The sequence below is a fragment of the Halichoerus grypus genome, chromosome 9 (genome assembly GCF_964656455.1).
Source record: "Halichoerus grypus chromosome 9, mHalGry1.hap1.1, whole genome shotgun sequence".
NCBI classification, from domain to species: Eukaryota; Metazoa; Chordata; class Mammalia; order Carnivora; family Phocidae; genus Halichoerus; species Halichoerus grypus.
Genome location: NC_135720.1, coordinates 8,091,747 through 8,109,117, shown reverse-complemented (window position 1 = coordinate 8,109,117; position 17,371 = coordinate 8,091,747). Strand labels below are relative to the sequence as shown.

The following is a 17,371-nucleotide window of genomic DNA, read 5'->3' as shown; positions in this document are numbered from 1 at the left end:
CCGGCCGAGCCGCTTTGCTGTTGGCCAGCTCCCGTGGTTCAAGTCTCCCTCCGACCTTGTCGTTACCCCTTTTGGCCCCATTCTGTTCTGGGCTTTTTATAAATGACTTGGCTGAGATCTTTGCGCGCACACTGATCTCATTTGGGCATGCTGGGAAGATAGAATAATGATCTAAAAAGATCCCAGCAGGTGAGGAGGATATTGAGAAGGGTACATAGTCTGGGACTGCTAGGAAGAGGCGCCAACACTCAAGGCTTGTGCTGGAACATGCCGGCGCTTGAAAAAAGCGCTAACGGCCATTTTTTCCTTTTTTATCTTTATTACTAAAGGTTTTCAAACATACAAATAGAACATTACGATGAAAATTTATATGCTCACTGCTCTTTATTGAACAGTTGCTAATGTTTTGCCAAATTTGCTTCATACAAACTCTACGTCACCACTGACGGATCAGAACATTCCACCCCATGTCCGTTCCTTCCCGTGACCTCAGGGCCTTTATCAGACCTGACAGGATTCACAGAGATGTCCTCATGCCAAAAACTCGGTGTCTTCCTAGGCTGTTTTAGTTAGGATGGTGGCAAGAAGACCAGACAGGGAGATGTTAGATGTTTTGTGAGAGGTTTTGAGCCTGCTCTCACGCTGGAGTAGGGTCATAAAATATTTACGACTCCTTCCAGCTCCGTGATTCAGTCCTTCAAACTTTGGAGCAGACTGTGTACTGTAAAAGTTATTTCATTATTATTGTGTTCAAACTTAAGTTTAGAGTTCTTAGAGAAAAATCCCTTGGTGGATTTTGTTTATTTGGATAAGTGTAATAATGTAATTTTTGTATGTGAATGGCTGTTAATTGGTTATGTAATATAACGTGGTTTATAGTTTAAGTTGGATGTTCTAGAGTTATATATGTTCACGAATCTAGGGCTTATGCATTTTTTTTTTTTTTTAAAGATTTTATTTATTTATTTGAGAGAGAATGAGATAGAGAGAGCATGAGAAGGGGGGAGGGTCAGAGGGAGAAGCAGACTCCCTGCCGAGCAGGGAGCCTGATGCGGGACCCGATCCCGGGACTCCAGGATCATGACCTGAGCCGAAGGCAGTCGCTTAACCAACTGAGCCACCCAGGCGCCCCGGGCTTATGCATTTTTAAGACACAGAGGTGCATATGTTTGTTTTTGAGCCTGTATGTGTGCACACGTACACACAGCCATTCGTTTCGGCAGCTAACATCGAGTTTGCTGTAATGGGACACTTACTGTTGGTGATCTTGTCAGATAAGGACATGAAATCGTTCTTTTTGGATGAGTGATATATTGGAATAGGCTGGTACAAAGGTACCCACAGATTTAACTGACTCACTCCGTTAAGGGTTTATTTTCTTTAGTTCAGTGCAGGTCGTCAGAGGTGCTGGTGGCGGGGCTCGGCTCTGCCTGCTCCTCTCGTGCTTCCCATCCCGTTGGTGTTGCTGTCTGTAGACTTGGCCTCCAAGGACTCTGCAGAATGGGAACGGCATTTTTTAAACAATGGGCTGGAACTAAGTGGCATGGCCCAACTTTGGAGGCAGGGAGGCTGGGCAATGCAGTTTAGCTGCACAGCTGGAAGGGGAATTAAACCAGTGTGGTGCGTGGGCTTTGTCTTTGCCATCGCATGAGGTGGAACGGTGCTGTAGGCAGAGGGTGACTGGGTTCTGCTGCAGGAATCCATTTTCCCCTGAGCCCCGGCGAGTTTCATTCTTCTAAAATTCATTGAATAATGAAATAATACACCAGTGATTATTGAAAACTAGTGCTCCCTCAAGCAGTAAATTTCAGATGCAGAACCAGCTCCAAAGTGGGGATGGATTCTCGAACCATTCCTAGTATTATTTAATGATTTGTGAACTTACTGGTAAAAGAGAAATGCAGCGAATACATCAAGTTTGTGGGAAACACAGATCTTTTCCAGGTAGTGAAATGCAAACCCAGCAGGTCCAGCCGGAGTAAGCTACTCGTCCTTCCATCCTGTGGGCGGGGTGAAGAGGTGCTGTTGGGGTCCGCTGTTGGGGTAGCACGCATGGAGGGAGGCCCCAGCAGTCCCAAACGGGGCGGGGGGGGGGGCTCTTTGTTGTCAGAAGGGAAGCTGGGAGTGCTGCATCTTAAAAAGAATGGCTTAAAGTACATACATTTAAAAGAAAAAAAGAAAGAAAGAAACCCCCACAGTAGTGTAGGGAAGTATCGCTTGTGGTTATGGTTATGAGCCTGGCTCTGGGGCCAGACTGTCTGGGTCTGAATCCCGACTCCTCTGCTTCTAGCTATAAGACCGTACGCAAATTATTTAACACCCCCCCCCCCCTTAATCTGCAAAAATGGGGCTGAAACTACCTGTGCCATGGGATTAAATATGCCAAGATCTATCAGGTCCTCAACCTGAGCCTGTTTTCTGCAGACCTCCTGCCTGTAGCCCTTTGATGCTCAGTGCCTGGTTCAGGCTGTGCTCTGTACACCCTAGCTGCTCTTGCTGGTATTATAGTTACAATGTTTATAATATTAAAGACTTAAGAGAAATTACAATTAAAACATCATTTGCCCTTGGTACAAAATATTATTTCCCTTTGCTTTAGAACATTGTGCACTTCAGGGCACCAAACCTCAAGAAAGGCAAATCATGTAGGAGGTCCAGAGGAGGATTATTAAACCATCAAGGGGCGGAAAACAGAGCTCCGTGCCAGCCGTCCACCAGCTTGGAAAGCCGAGGGGTAGTATTTCTAGTAAGGGAAAAAGGACCAGAGTTTGCCGAATCCCAGGCTACGTGGATCAGGGAAGTGGCCTATGAAGAGCTGGCTTTCAGGGCTCCCTGGAGGTGTGGCGAGCAGCGCTGGATTATGGTAGGGTGCTGGAGGCAGCCGCACCGATGAAGGCCTGGGGCTCAAGGATGCTGGAATGCCAGGAGGCATGCCTCTGGCTTTGGGAGGTGACGTGGGCCTCCGCACAGTTCAGTGGGGTAGCTGTACACTCTCACTCTTTCTTTTCTGGTTAGGGATGAATCTCCGGGAACTCGCCCTGCCCGAAATTGCATCATAAAGCCAGTGGCGCTCCTGGGGCTCGAGCTCTGGTCTCTGTCCGCCTTCTGGTGAATCCCTGTCGTCTGACGCAGAGGATACTCATGCGCCTGTGCGGGGGCTGACCACAGCCCGTGTGCAGCAAGCCCTGCCTGGTGGCTTACATGTTCCTTGTTAGGCACCCACAGTGAATGTGTTGTAAGCAGCCTGATGGCTTACTGAGACCGTCTTACCGAGGTGGAAGGGACACAGGCCTGCCATTGAGGGGTTTATGATTGTCTGAAACGCAAGAGAAGCCTCTCTAACCTCTGACCCCTCTGATGACCCCAAAGCCTCAGCTTTGGGTTTGGGACTTGAGTTTAACTGCCCAGTTGGCATTGGTGGCCAATGGGCTGACTAGATTTTGGTTACATATAATGGAGTGTCTTTCCCCCCCCCCCCCCTTCTCAAATTGCACAGGTAATGATGGGAAAGGAGCTCCTGTATTCAGTGGGGAGGTAGATTGCACCTACTTCTTCACGTGGGACACGAAGTACGCCTGTGTGAAGGAGAAGGAGGATCTCCTCTGCAGTGTGGCCGACGGGAAGAAGCGGTACGACCTGTCTGCGCTGGCTCGGCACTCAGGTAGGGCTTGCGCGCCGTGGGGCTCCATCCGCCTGTTCACAGGAACCTTCTCTTGCCTCTTTCCCTGTGAAAACATTTGGAAATGCTGTTGCTTTTCTCTTCAACTGTCAACAAATTGTATCCTGGCCTTGTCCCCCTTTTCACAAAGCAGTCGTACAAATTTTTAGGAATGATGCTGACTTAGGAGGCAAAATACCTGAGTTTGAGCTTGGCATGACTCTTCTCATTGGGATGCCCTGGGCTAATCTTACCCTAGTTTAGTAAAAACTGCCAAGTCCCAGGTCTTGTACTCTGTGATTAGGAAGTTTTTTATTTTAGATCTACATTCTTGTTGCTAAGAAAGTAGATCTTGAAAGTTCTCTCTCTCTCACACACACACACACACACACACACACACACACACACACTTGTATCTGTGTGTGGTGATGGATGGTAATTAAACGTGGGGCTTCTCCCACACACAGCCTGCACACAGATCAGGTCAGGATGTCGTCCACCTAAAACGACTGCCGTGTTCCATGTCACTTACATCTCAGTTAAAAAGAATGAAAAGTTCTGCAGCGGGCTTCAAGCAGGCCGTGTTTCCACCTCGCCCCCGCCTGTCAGGCTCTGAGGGTCGGACCCTCGGTGTGAAGGCCGATGTGGCCGGGGTCGGTCTGTCTTTTGACCCTGTGCTCTCCCCTTTTGTCTCACCGTCTCTTCCCATCTCTAAGGTGGGGGTCAGCATTCCCTGTCTCACCTCAGATGCTTGTGGGGCCGAAAGGAGAATGAGTGTGGGAGCCCTTGGATGCTGTGTCCCTTGCCACATCTATGTGACGTGGTCTGTCCCCGAGGCCTGCCATCACAGTAGAGACCTGCCGAGCTGGAGATCTGCTCAGCAGGTGTCATTGAGCACTGGTTACGTGGCAGGTGCCAGACCAGGTCCTGGGGATATGGCAGCAAACCTGGCGGGCATGACCCCTGCCCCAGGCCTTCAAACTTCACAGGGGGCCGAGAGACCGAGTGCTAAGAATCAGGGTTCCCAAGAGGGAAGCTGAATCAAGTTGGGACATTTTTAGTTTCACCCTTTCAGCAGCCCTGGAATTAGGTATAAGTAGAAGCAAATTGCATCTGTAGAGATAATATCTGAGGTAGAGAGAATGCTTGCCTAGAGTCACAGAATTACACGTGCGTAGGAGTGATTGCTCATGGGTTCTGAGTCCCCATCTGGTTTGGACAGCATAATATTAGAAAAAGGAATTCCTCACTTGTAAGGATCGTCGGAGAGCTTCTTTTTGACATGAGACCTCTGTAAATGTTCAGTGTTGGTGAATTGCCTCGGAAGCAAATGTTCTTTGTGTGTTAGTAGCTCAGCGCCCGCTCAGCGGGAATGGTGCCGTGGTTCAGTGCGGTACATATGTGTTCGGGAAGAGATCGGCTTTGTGCGCTGGAAAGAGAGCACGGTGTTGTGCGGGGTTCTGAGTGAGTTGTCTGTCTTCTGCGGGCCTCAGCTTTGTCACAGTAAACTGGGTGGTGCGGTTAGATCCCTTTGTCCAGCACTGTTGTTTAAACATCACCGAGTACAGGACACGCATGGGGGCCCCTGAGGGACGCAGAGACACACGCACTCACGCAGCCGACGCGTGCCACTGCCGGGCTCTCCAGGGACCTGGGCATTCCTGCAGGCTTCACGCAGTCCGCTCAGGATGCTCTCAGAACTCCTTCCTTGCTAGCTTGAACAGTCCTGTCTTACGGCTTGTCAGCCCACCCCACTCCCCCGTCCTGGTCCCTGTTTGTCTCTGCGTGGCTTCCAACGGGTTCTTCTCGGTTGTTGACATCGGCGCATAGCTCTGAGAGTAACCGTTACCCTGACGAGCGGTGGGCTCTCCCGCCTGAACCCCAGCGTCCCGTCCATAAAAGGAGCGCCTTCAGTCTCTGTACGCCCTTCACACGCACTTCTAATTCATCCCTTTGGCCACTCGTCACGGGACGCCTCCGATGTGTGCCGGTCCTGCTCTTAGCGCTTACGTGTGCTCCCTCGGCCTTCTGTGGCGTTTTGGTCCTGTTCATACATGACTGGCTCACAAGCCGTTTGAGCTCAGGGACTGACGTGTCTTGTTAGATTCCGGAAACAAAGCATGGCCCGCACTCGGTCTGCTGGTGTGGAAGAGGGGGCAGGTGCCTTTAACCTTCCTGGTGGTTGGAGGAGGGCGCGGGACTGATGGCGTGGTGCTCTGCCCCTTGTAAGGCACGGGCTGCCAGCCAGATTTGCTTTTCCATTTCTGATTTCACACTTCGGTGCTTGGGAAAGTTTCGCTGTTTGATTCTCTGTCCCTACCCCCTGGTAAGCCTACTCTTCTGAGGAGGTATTGGGCCATGCTTTGTTACTGTCACGTGAGGTGAGAAGCCTGAGGGTCTCGGTGAATTTCTGTGCCTTTGGTCTGCCTGCGTCCCGAAACGTGAGTGCCTGAGGTTTAGGGACTACATGCTTGGTGAGCTTTGGGCCTTTTCCTTTGGCTTAATCACCATTTATGGTGTGACTCACAGAGAAATAATCACTGCCTTTGGCTAAAAGTTTTCTTTCTTTTTTTTTTTTTTAATTACAGAACCGGAACAGAATTGGGAAGCTGTGGATGGCAGCCAGAGGGAAACAGAAAAGAAGCACTTCTTCATTAATATCTGCCACAGAGTGCTGCAGGAAGGCCAGGCCAGAGGCTGTCCTGAAGATGCGGCCGTGTGCTCTGTTGGTGAGTTGTGCCCAGAGCGGGATCCCGGTAGTGGTTTTCCCAGAGGCGCGTGGGACTCAGCTGCATCCAGTTTGGAGCGAATTAGAGAATCTTCCTGTGGTTTGTCAGTCTCCTCTCTCTCGGTTCAGCATATACAGGATGGGGAGGAAAAAGAGTTCATGACTCACACGTAGGTAACTGCTTGGTGTGCTCTAGAAACTGGCCCTCCGCTGTCCTGAAGTTGGCCAGAGGCTTCTGAGGTCAGCTAACGCCGTAACTGGGAACAGAAAGAGCCAGGCTGGGAATTACTTGGTTATCTTTTCCCTTTGTAACTTGAAGAATAACATTGCCAGTACTTGTGTAAAACTGATTGTGAGTTTTTAACGCTTTACTGCCCGTGATTGTTGTTACGGCTTTAGACAAGTGGCACCTCACTGTACTCTCCCTGGAAGAGTCCTTGTGCCCGTGGGTTCCTTTTGCTGTAATGCTGTCGGTCCCGTGGTTTTCCTGCAGAGACGGCGCAGTTTGGTACAGATGTTTCGCACGGTAGTTGTCTGCCACTTAAGACTCACCTGGAAAATGAGAGGCAGGGAGAGTAATCAGAATCTGTTACAATTAGGTAAGGAGTTAGGAACCCAGGCTGGGTTTTAGGAATTACCCCGGTATTCCGAATTGCTGATGTGTCTTTCGAAGCAGGTCCAGGCATGCCCGTGCGTCTGGGTAAGCAGGACTGGGGACAGTTTCAGGGCCTCGTAGTAAAGTCAACTGACCCAAGAATGACGTAGTCACCTTCCTGGCTTGCTGGACAGGTTCAGTTAGTTTCTGCTTTGGTCCTGGGACAAACTCTAGCCTCTTGGCTGTGCTTTCAAAAGACCTTGTGTCTCAGGGGAGCCGAGGCTCTGGAAATAGGGGCACCCTGGGATGGTGTGACATGCAAGCTTGCTGTCTGCCTCTCGTGCCCACGGGGCAGGACGTTGTTTATCGTTACTGCCCTGTCTCCCTGAGCCTTGGGGTGGCCTTGGCGTCCTCAGTGTGGCTGCATGGCCCGGCCAAACCTGTCCCTCGAGAAAAACCCACCGACCACGGGGCCAGGCTGGGCAGGCTGGGGAAGGGGCCGCGGCGCCCCTGCTGGGTCCTGGCTGACATGTTTGTAACTCTTCTCTGGGTCATTATCATTTTTAATCATGTCTTCTGTTTTTTCCCCTTTTTTCCAGATAAGAGTGGATTTAAAAGTCTAGGCAAGTTTATTTCTTCTCCCACGAAAGAGAGAGGGAACCTTCAGCTCTCGTACTCAGATGGTGGTGACTGTGGCCACAGGAAGATAACAACTAACATAACACTTGTCTGCAAGCCAGGTGAGCACTTCTGAAAAAGGGAAGAGGTGACATGTTGTGGTGGCTTTTGCCCAGGTGAGCCTGCATCCTTCGTTTCTCTTTCTCACAGGCCACTGCTCAGAGGGGGAGGTAGAAAGGGGTCGTGCTGTGTACACTTCCGGTTCTAGAACCTTCAGTGGTAGTCTGTGGGATTTGAGCCCCCAACCCCCACCCAAAACCAGTCCAGAAATGGAGAAACCATATGGTGTCGAGAGCGTCATGTTGCAATTTTCCAAATGAGTTATGGGTCTCAGTGTGGCTTCCTCTTCCTCGGGACTGATACCGAGCGGCCGTGTCGGCTGCTTAACTTCCTCCAAAGGGGGAAAATCGTAAGCGCTTGAAAAATATTGTCCGTGATCTCACCCTTTAAACACAATGCTCTTCTTCACTTATCTTTATTTATAGGTTTACATTGTTTTTACAGGGTCAAAATCTGTATATGTTCAGACATTTTTTTTCAACGTTTCTCAAAACATGGCATTTTGTGAATACTCTTCTGTGTTCTGCAATTATATTAATAATTTTTAGGGACTTCCTTGTTGATAATGCCTTGGTCTTACTATTTTTAAACGTTTTCCCTATTGTTGGATTAATAGCGTGTTTCCAGGGCTGGTGATTGTGCTGTTGCAGATCCCTTGTCCGCCTCCTGTTGAAATATTTTCTTTGGATAAATGCCCAGCTGTGGGATAAGGTCAAGGGCTAGGACTATTTTTTGTTTTTGAGTGTTTTTCGAATTGTGGTGAAATACATGTAATGCAGAATTTACCATGTTTAAGAAACTGTCGTAAAATGCACACAACACGAAATCCAACATTTTGGCCTTCCTAAGGTGCCCGGTTCAGTGGCATGAAGCACATTCACAGCGTTGTGCAGCCCTCACCACCACCTGCCTCCAGAACGTTCTCATCTTCCCAAGCAGACTCTGTCCTCCCCGGACACGAGCTCCCCACCCCGGCCCCGGCAACCGCCCTTCTTTCTTGCCGCTACAGGTTGGACTACTCTTAAGAACCTCACGTCAGCGGAATCCCAGTGTTTGTGGGACTACTTTTAGTTGAGGACCGATTAGTGATACATTTGTCTTCCTCGCTGACAGGTGATCTGGAAAGCGCTCCGGTGTTGAGAACCTCTGAGGATAATGGCTGCTTCTATGAGTTCGAGTGGCATACGGCCGCTGCCTGCGTGCTGTCGAAGACGGAGGGCGAGAACTGCACGGTCTTTGACTCCCAGGCAGGTGCGTGCCCGCACAGCACCTTGGTGGTAGGGTGCCCCCCCGAACGGCTTAGGTTTTTTTTTTTTCCTTACGTATTTTCTGTGAGCGTTTTAGAGATAACCCACTTCAGAATTATACTAATGTTGTTTAACTGAAATTCTGGAAGTCTGACATTTGAGGTTGAGATAATGAGAAGCCTACCCCTTCGATGCATGGTAGAGCTAGGTGTGCGCTGAATGCAGAACGTGAGGATCGCAAGGAAATCAATGGTGTTTGAAAAGGCTTTTTGCATAAGTTAATGCCCTAGAAACCCGCCTTAGAGGTCATTGGATTGTGGTCATCTAGCTTTGAACATACTGGTTGTTTATTCATCCAGCAGTTATGGGCTTTGAATAGGGTTTTTAGGTTAACGCAGTAAAACAGGAATGCTGGTGGTGAATCCATCTCCAGGGGAGATGTCCATAAGAGCAGTTCTGGTGGCCTGAAGGGGAAAGCATCTCTTCTGCCATCTTGCGGCTCCCTACCATTGGCCAGTTCCTGGGAAGCCTATCTTTGAAGCTGTGAGCTTGGACCCACCCTTCTCCCCTGTGGTCCGACTGACCTTACATATGGCATCGTTTTTACTCTTTCTTAGGGTTTTCTTTTGATTTGTCACCTCTCACAAAGAAAAATGGTGCATATAAAATTGAGACAGACAAGTATGACTTTTACATAAATGTTTGTGGTGCGGTGTCTGTGAGTTCTTGTCAGCCGGACTCCGGAGCCTGTCAAGTAGCAAAAAGGCAAGTAACTTACTTTTTAGTTATGGGCTTTCCTTAGGCATCTTGTAATAGCAGATATTTTATTCAGGAGTACGTGTATTCTCTACTGACATCATTGCTTTTCAAGGAGCGTGCAACCCTAAGAAGCCCTGGCCTCAAAACCAGAGGATGCTAGGAGTTGAATTTCCTGGAAAAGGAGCAGGCCTCAGCCTTACACTTCACCTAATACCTAGTTTCAGGGTAGCCTGCATGTCTCAGTTATTAGATGCACACAGGTCTCTCTGTTCATTGTGGTAATAGCTCAGGCAGGGTGGTTGTACCTTAAACCAGCCAGGCTGAGCGTGGCCTTGGGTCCTGGTGTGGGGGTGGGGCTGCCCTTTGGCCCCACTGCAGACCCTGGTGATCTGCAGCCCTGGGTCGTGGACCTCGCCCCCACCCCACCGTGTGGCAGCCTTGCCCCGGTGTCCCAGCATGGCAGCGCTTCTGGCCTCGCTGGCCTTGCTGAGAGACATTTGTTTGCTCATTTTAGTGGTAATAAGGCTTGGAACTTGGGACTGAGTAACGCTAAACTGTCATATTATGATGGGATGATCCAGTTGAACTATAAAGATGGCATGCCCTATAATAATGAAAAGCATACACCAAGAGCTACACTGATCACCTTCCTCTGTGACCGAGAGGCTGGAGTCGGTCTCCCTGAATATCAGGTAGGAGCTGTGTGGTGTGTGCACGTGTGTGGGCTTCCATCATGAGAGCCGGGAGGGAGAGAACGCCAGTCTCATAAAGGCAGGGGGAAAGAAAAAAGTGGGTAGAACAGGGCTTGTGGCTTTTCTGGAATGAAATGTGGTTCTAACCATAGGTGAGGTGTGAGCTATGGTTTTTCCTGGGGAGAAACCATCAACTTGTCTGTCTCCCTGAGACTTAACACAGGGGCCTGTCGTGGCCCTTTTATTTGGAAGCAGAACTATTATTAGTCTGGTTTCCTGGCCAAATCATCATCTTCTATGATTTTAATTAATCTTCTTAGATTTGCCAGGGTACATAGGCAGTATTCATCTGAGCTGGTTATTCAGTGGGCCATACACCTTGATGGTAACCCACCACCCTTTGGTTTTGTGTACGAAACTTGCATCAAAAATCATCCTAATGATACTTAACTGAGGCTAGATTAATTTATTACTGGGAAATCTTCATTTTAATAAGACAAATGTAGACGGGCAAAGTAGACTTTCTTTCCTCTAGTTCTTATTTACAGAAAATGCCCTTAAATGCTGGCTTTGTGTTAACATTCCCCTTTCTCTTTGCCATCCCTCCCGTTTCTCTCCTTGTCATGTGATTAGGAGGAAGATAACTCTACCTACAACTTCCGGTGGTACACCAGTTACGCCTGCCCGGAGGAGCCCCTGGAGTGTGTGGTGACCGACCCCTCCACGCTGGAGCAGTACGATCTCTCCAGGTGAAGCCAGGGTCAGCCTGCCCTTGGCCTTGGCCCTGGGCCGGGTCTAGTGTAGTGCTAAGTTGGCTTAGGCTTTGCTGGTGAGCACGTAACTGAGTGGATAATGGGGACACAAGTAAGTTTTGGGGGTGCAGGACCAAGATGGGGAGTTTCAAGCAGAATGAATTCTAATAATGGTCTGGTAGCCTTTGTGACATCCAGTGCTCTTTGCCATAGCGGAGTCTGTCTTCAGCTGCATCATTTAAAACAAGGATTATCAGTACAGAGGTGTGGGGGAGGGGGCCGGTGCAGGGTCTGCTGAGTGTGACGAGTTCAGTGAAGGTCGAGATAGTCGTGGGTGTTGTGAGTCACGGTGAGCCACGTTCCATGGTTTGATTGGTAGGGCATGTTTCATTCTGTGTGTCCATAACTACTTAGAAGTGAATTGTCAGACTGAAATCTGATAGCATCAAAACCATGCATTTTGCTTTGAAATTTTAGTCTAGCAAAATCCGAAGGTGGTCGTGGAGGAAACTGGTACGCCATGGACAATGCGGGCGAGCACAGCACATGGAGGAAATACTACATAAACGTGTGTCGACCTCTGAACCCGGTGCCGGGCTGTGATCGATACGCGTCAGTGTGCCAGATGAAATACAACAATGATCAGGTGAGTCTCGCGCTCCGTCTGGAGCACGTGACTCAGTGGGTGGAGGCGCTTATTTTAGAGTAGGCCTGGCTGCTGAGGCGAAGCCCCCTGAGCAAGAGTAGGGGCCCCCCCACAGATGTGATCACGTTTGAGTCGTCGTTCAGGTTTAGAACTTCACGAGATGCCATGGTGCTGGTGGCCTCCGATCTCGGCACAGGGCAGAGGAAGCTCCTGGTGGCTAGCCTAGCCCGAGCTCACAAGTGTCTTTCAGTCCGTAAACCTCTGTGAAGAATAGTTTTTCCTCCGGAAGCTCTTGCTTCTGGCTCACGAGGGGGAGAGCGGCTTGGAACCATTGCTGTGGCTGAGGTAGATCCAAGCGTTCACGCTGACTCGCGGGGCCGGGCTGCACCTCATCACCGATCGAATGCAGTGACTGCCAGAACTTTGGGACGTTTCCCTGTGTTCCTCATACACAGTGAATCTTAAAGACGTATGTGTGCTTCTTTAAAAATAGCATGTCGGGAATGTACTTTTCCTGGCGCCTGGTCCAGGGCAGCTTGGAGGTGCTTTAAGGCGGCTGGTGAGCGCACTCTGGTGGTTGGAATTACGTTCCCCGCTGTGTATGCATGTGCACATGTTGTGTGCACTCTGTTGGAGCGATGACTTCAGAGTACAGTCAGTCAGTCCTTGTTATCCACGGGTTCTGTATTTGGGGATCACTGACCTCCTGGCATGGATTTGTGGCCCCAAATCAAAACCTGCGGCGCCCTCAGTCCTTTGTGGATGTGTGTGCAGTGGCCCCAAAGTGCACACTCCCAGCAGAGCTGGAGCCAGGGGAGCTCTGCCTTCTCGAAGGTTCTCCCATCCACGACTATGGGAGGGAGACACGAGGGGCCGGGTGGGGGAGCGCCAGAGGCTCCTGGTTCGGGGCCGGGGGGACAGGGCTCGAGGCCTGCCTTGGGTGCCTGTTGGCGGGGCGGCCTCAGACAAGTCACTTACCACGTCCGAACCTCCTTTCCCCTTTTGTAAAATAAAATAGAACCTGCCCGCAGGAGTTGTTCTCAGGATTTAAGATCATCATCTCTGTGGGATGGTGTCTGTATAGGGCACGTGTTTCCCCTGGGAGTGACGGGTCAGTGTTTGTGGCAACTTTATAGAACAGGAGTGCTGTGAATGACAAGAATCAAATGTAGCAGTCACAAAGAAGCCGTGTTTTCTTTTCAGAGGGAAAACCTAATAGACATATTTGTTCGCAGGGCTCCTTTTCTGAGGTAGTGTCCATCAGTAACTTGGGGGTCGCAAAGACAGGCCCTACGGTGGAGGACAGCGGCAGCCTCCTCATAGAGTACGTGAATGGCTCAGCGTGCACCACCAGCGATGGGAGGCTGACCACCTACACCACGAGGATCCATCTCGTCTGTTCCAGGGGCAGCCTGGTAAGGCGCGCGTTGCCTGTGACCTTGGTTCCTCCAGGGTCTTTTGTGACTGAGTACTAGCCTATGTGTCTCTTCTGGAGATGGAGTCTGGGGGTGGCATTTTCACTTTGGGTTGTGTGGACACCATCCTGTCCCTTAGTTCTTGTCAGCTGGTGATCGAGGATCCCGACAACAGAACAGGTCTTAGGGACAGTTTGGCTTGAACCCCAACGTTCATGGATGAGGAAGCCGGGGCTCAGTGCCACTCGGGGCCACAGATGAACAGTGAGGGTTATATATGTAATATGTGGGCAAATCAAGTAGAAAAAATGAAGGCCGGGAAATAGAGAAAGTTACAGAGATTGTTTTTGGCCCTGAGTTCCTCAGCCAGGGCAGAACGGAAGAAGAAATTCCACAAATAAAAATGCTCTGGGGGTCATTGTACAGTCCCAGTTGCTTTCCTAAAAAGAAAAAAAAAGTTGGTAAAAATACATATAACATAAAATGTACCATTTAGGGGCGCCTGGGTGGCTCAGTTGTTAAGCGTCTGCTTTCGGCTCAGGTCATGATTCCAGGGTCCTGGGATCGAGCCCCACATCGGGCCCCCTACTCCGCGGGAAGCCTGCTTCTCCCTCTCCCACTCCCCCTGCTTGTGTTCCTGTTCTCGCTGTGTTTCTGTCAAATAAAATCTTTGAAAAAAAAATAAAATGTACCATTTAAGCCTTTTTTAGGTGTATAATTCAGTGGCATTAAATATCTTCACGGTGTTACACACCATCCCTGGCACTCACGCCCAGAACTTGGCTATCACAAACCCAATTGTTTTTCTACCTGGAGTTTCACATTTATGTCTGGGTCATGTGTTTTTTGAATAATTGCCAGACTCTTAGATGAATGCAGAGTGGAGATAATGGAATTCATGTTTATTATCAAATAAATTATTGGAAAGGGTCAGGTACACGTGCTGAGGGTCTGTTACAGCTTCCTCTGCTTCACTGAGCGAAGAGCACAGTGTATCCAGTGCTAGCAGTCCTGTGGACTTTGTCACCTACATTCCAGGTGCCCTCCAGATCCCGAGTTCTCTGTGTCATTTGCAAACACAAGATTTTTTTTCCTAGATGTGATTTCTTTAGAGGTCAAGAAGGGGTCTCTGATAAGGGGATGAAGTTATTAGCTGGATGAGCGTGGGCCCGTGTTGTGCAAGAAAGGTGTTCCATGGCCGAACTGTAAACACACTTCTTGATTAGCCTGGGGTTGGGTTTGCTGCTTTCTTCCTCAGCCTCAGGAAGAACTCCCGGCTGCCCAGGCCAGCCCTTGCTGTCCCCTGGGCATGTCCGTGTCCCCTCCTTAGAGCCTGGCCCGCCCTCCCCTTCCCACATGGTCTCTTGTTGCCATGGAGATACTGGACTGTTCCAGGAGGTTCTCCGGGATCCTTAGTTTTTCAGCTTTCCTGTGACACCTTATGTGGACAGTGTGTTGTAGTTTTCAGGGCGACCTCCCATGGTCACCGTATCTCTGAGTGCCCGTTGTAGGGCTGGCCATGCCCTGTGCAGCCAGAGACCGTGAGCAGAGGTCACATCTGCAAGGTTCTGCAAGCCACAGAACTTTCAGAACTTTCACGGCTAAAGCAGCTCCTTTTCACAACCACATTGTGAGGCAGAAAGGACAGATGTGTTTTACTGTGACGGACGCCAAGGCTGTGAGAGGGTGGGGGACTTCCAGGCCAGAGGGCGCTCAGTGGGCGACGTGTGGGCTCACCGTCAGATGGCCGCTATTTCCTTCTCCTGGGGGCCTGGGCGGGTGTCCTGATCTCTGTGCCCCTGTGTTCTCGTCTGTGTACACACAGTGGGTGATGACAGAACCTGGCTCCCAGGGTCACGGTGAGGCTCCGTTGAGAAATGCTAACAAAACTCCTAGTGCTGCGATAAGCGCTCTCCGTGTGAGCTGCAGTTGCTGCAGAACGTGGCCCCACACATGTTTGGGGAACTTTTTACTGGAACACACTCAGAAAAGTGCGCGGAGTGTAAGTTACACTAACAGCTGGGTGAATGTTCACACGTGGAGCAGAGCTGTGCAGCCAGACCCCATCTAGAGCAGCCACACTGAGAGCAACCCGGGAGGCATCTGGTGCCCCTTCCAGTCACTTCTCTACTGTGCTGGCCTCTGACACCATGGGTCACTTTTCCCCAGTTCTGAGCTTATGTAGTTGAAATCTCGCACACTGTAGCCTTTTGTGCTTGGGTTCTTACGTTGCATACTCTCAGTGTAGAGCGTTTCTCAAAAGCATGGACTTAAATGCAAACCCAGATTTGGACCCCAGTTCTGCCGTTTACTGCCACGTGACCTCAGGTGAATTTTGTGACATCTAAGCCTGAGAGGTACCATCTTTTTAAGTAGGAATAATGAAGACATTAAATTGTAATTAGCTAGTGCACATCTAGCAGCTAGCCGATCATGGACACATAATTAAGTGTTCAGTAGAGTTTGGTTATTTTTATATATTAAGCCAGTATTGTCTTGGTGAGATTGAGCTCCATCTTGTCATACTGACTGTTACCCTGGGTTTAATCTTCCAGAATACCCACCCCATATTTTCCCTCAGTTGGGAGTGTGTGGTCAGTTTCCTGTGGAATACAGAGGCCGCCTGTCCTATCCAAATAATGACGGACACAGACCAGGTACGTGTGCTGTCTCGGGCCGTCTCGCTGAGCTGGCTCTGGACCTTCCCACCTGGGTGTCCCAGCTCTGCACTCACCCCTTCCCTCATGCTTCCAAATCTGTTATTGGCGTCACCATTTCCTGCACATTGACAGCAGGCCTTTGGGAGTCATCCTGCATGGCTCTCCCTGCCCCAGCTCCCATATGCTGGGCTGAGAACCAGACCCTCAGCTTTACTCCCCGCTGATTGCAGATTCCTTCCTTTTTCTCCATTCCCCTGTCCCTTCCGTGTTGCAGTGGCATCCCAGTGGGCTCGGGGGGTTCTCCACCACCGCAGAGAAGTGAGTGGTTAACATATCACTCCAACACCTAAAACATAGTCATCTGTAGGATCTGCCCCATCCATTTCAGTGTGATGCTTGAGGTTTTAAAATTCCGATCCCAGTCCTGTTACTGCCATTTCTTCTGAGTGCCTGTTGCCATCCTGGCGTATCCTGCTCTTTGGCCTTGGCATGTGTTCGTGCCCTTGGGCGAGCCCTCTCCTGCAGAGCATAGCAGCGGGCTGCCCTGTGATGTGTCCTCTGACTCTGAAGGGAGGCTTGTGGTTTCCACAGCCTTGGGTGTTTTCTTCATGGTGGGACTTACCTCTCTCCCTCCCCCTTTAAAATCTCCGCTTTGACAGCAGAGCTCAGGCTCACCTAAATGAATGTTCCCAGCCAGGGTCCTGGGTTCGTGGAGCCTGGGGAGGGCGGGGACGGTAGGGTGCTGCACTCTGTCCTTGGCCGTACTTTCCGGGGCTGGGGCTGCTGCCAATTTCCCTGCATCTGGTGGACTGTGCAGAGAACAGACTTGGGGTGGGGGGAGGTTTACAACGTCTCCTAGAAGAGAAGAGATGGTGAAGCACCTCGTCATGCTTCCCATCACCGTTGCCTTTAAGTGAATAGGTGAGATGGAAACAGAACACTTAAACCAATTTCTAAGTTTGTTTGTTTTTGATTACTTATGGGTTGCTTATGGTTTCCCCCTAACTTTTCCCTTGGGGGTCAGCATTGGTCTTCTTACCCAGGTAAATATTGTAAGCCCTAAGAGCTTTCAGGTAAGTTAATATTTCTGAGCCCGGTATCACACTGGGGCAGGCAGCAGGGGTTGTGTCTGGAGGGGCGGGTGAGTACGCATAGGGCTGCTTTTCTGACAGGGGTTTAAAGTCAGTGAGAAGTGCATGTTTTGTGAGGTCCATACGCACAGGCTTTGGAGGTGCTCTGTATTTGTTGAGTTCCTGTGTCTCTTTCCCCTGTTGTTCCTGCAGGCCTGTTCCATAAGGGACCCAAACAGTGGCTTTGTGTTTGATCTTAACCCGCTGAACAGTTCCCAAGCATACGTGGTTTCGGGAATTGGGAAGACTTTTGTGGTAAGAATTATGTGATGAATTTCCGGTTTGCTTTGAGAAAAGGAAGTGTGCGTTGAAGTCACCTGCAGCTGGTGCAGCTGGTGGCAGGTGTCTTTG

General features: G+C 50.0%; 1 protein-coding gene across 2 annotated transcripts in view; it reads left to right on the top strand.

Moving 5' to 3' along the window:
* The window catches only part of IGF2R (insulin like growth factor 2 receptor), a 101,132-nt gene that overhangs the window by 45,406 nt on the left and 38,355 nt on the right, over positions 1-17,371 (top strand). For both annotated transcript variants that reach the window (XR_013441035.1, XM_036110047.2), the window contains exons 11-21: positions 3,497-3,661; positions 6,247-6,387; positions 7,581-7,721; positions 8,833-8,970; positions 9,584-9,731; positions 10,240-10,417; positions 11,051-11,166; positions 11,647-11,815; positions 13,051-13,230; positions 15,786-15,887; positions 17,174-17,275. Coding sequence is in view for 1 of the 2 variants with exons in the window: in XM_036110047.2 (XP_035965940.2) it covers positions 3,497-3,661; positions 6,247-6,387; positions 7,581-7,721; positions 8,833-8,970; positions 9,584-9,731; positions 10,240-10,417; positions 11,051-11,166; positions 11,647-11,815; positions 13,051-13,230; positions 15,786-15,887; positions 17,174-17,275 (1,580 nt within the window). In the remaining variant the exon portion in view is untranslated. The remainder of the gene's footprint in view (positions 1-3,496; positions 3,662-6,246; positions 6,388-7,580; positions 7,722-8,832; positions 8,971-9,583; positions 9,732-10,239; positions 10,418-11,050; positions 11,167-11,646; positions 11,816-13,050; positions 13,231-15,785; positions 15,888-17,173; positions 17,276-17,371) is intronic.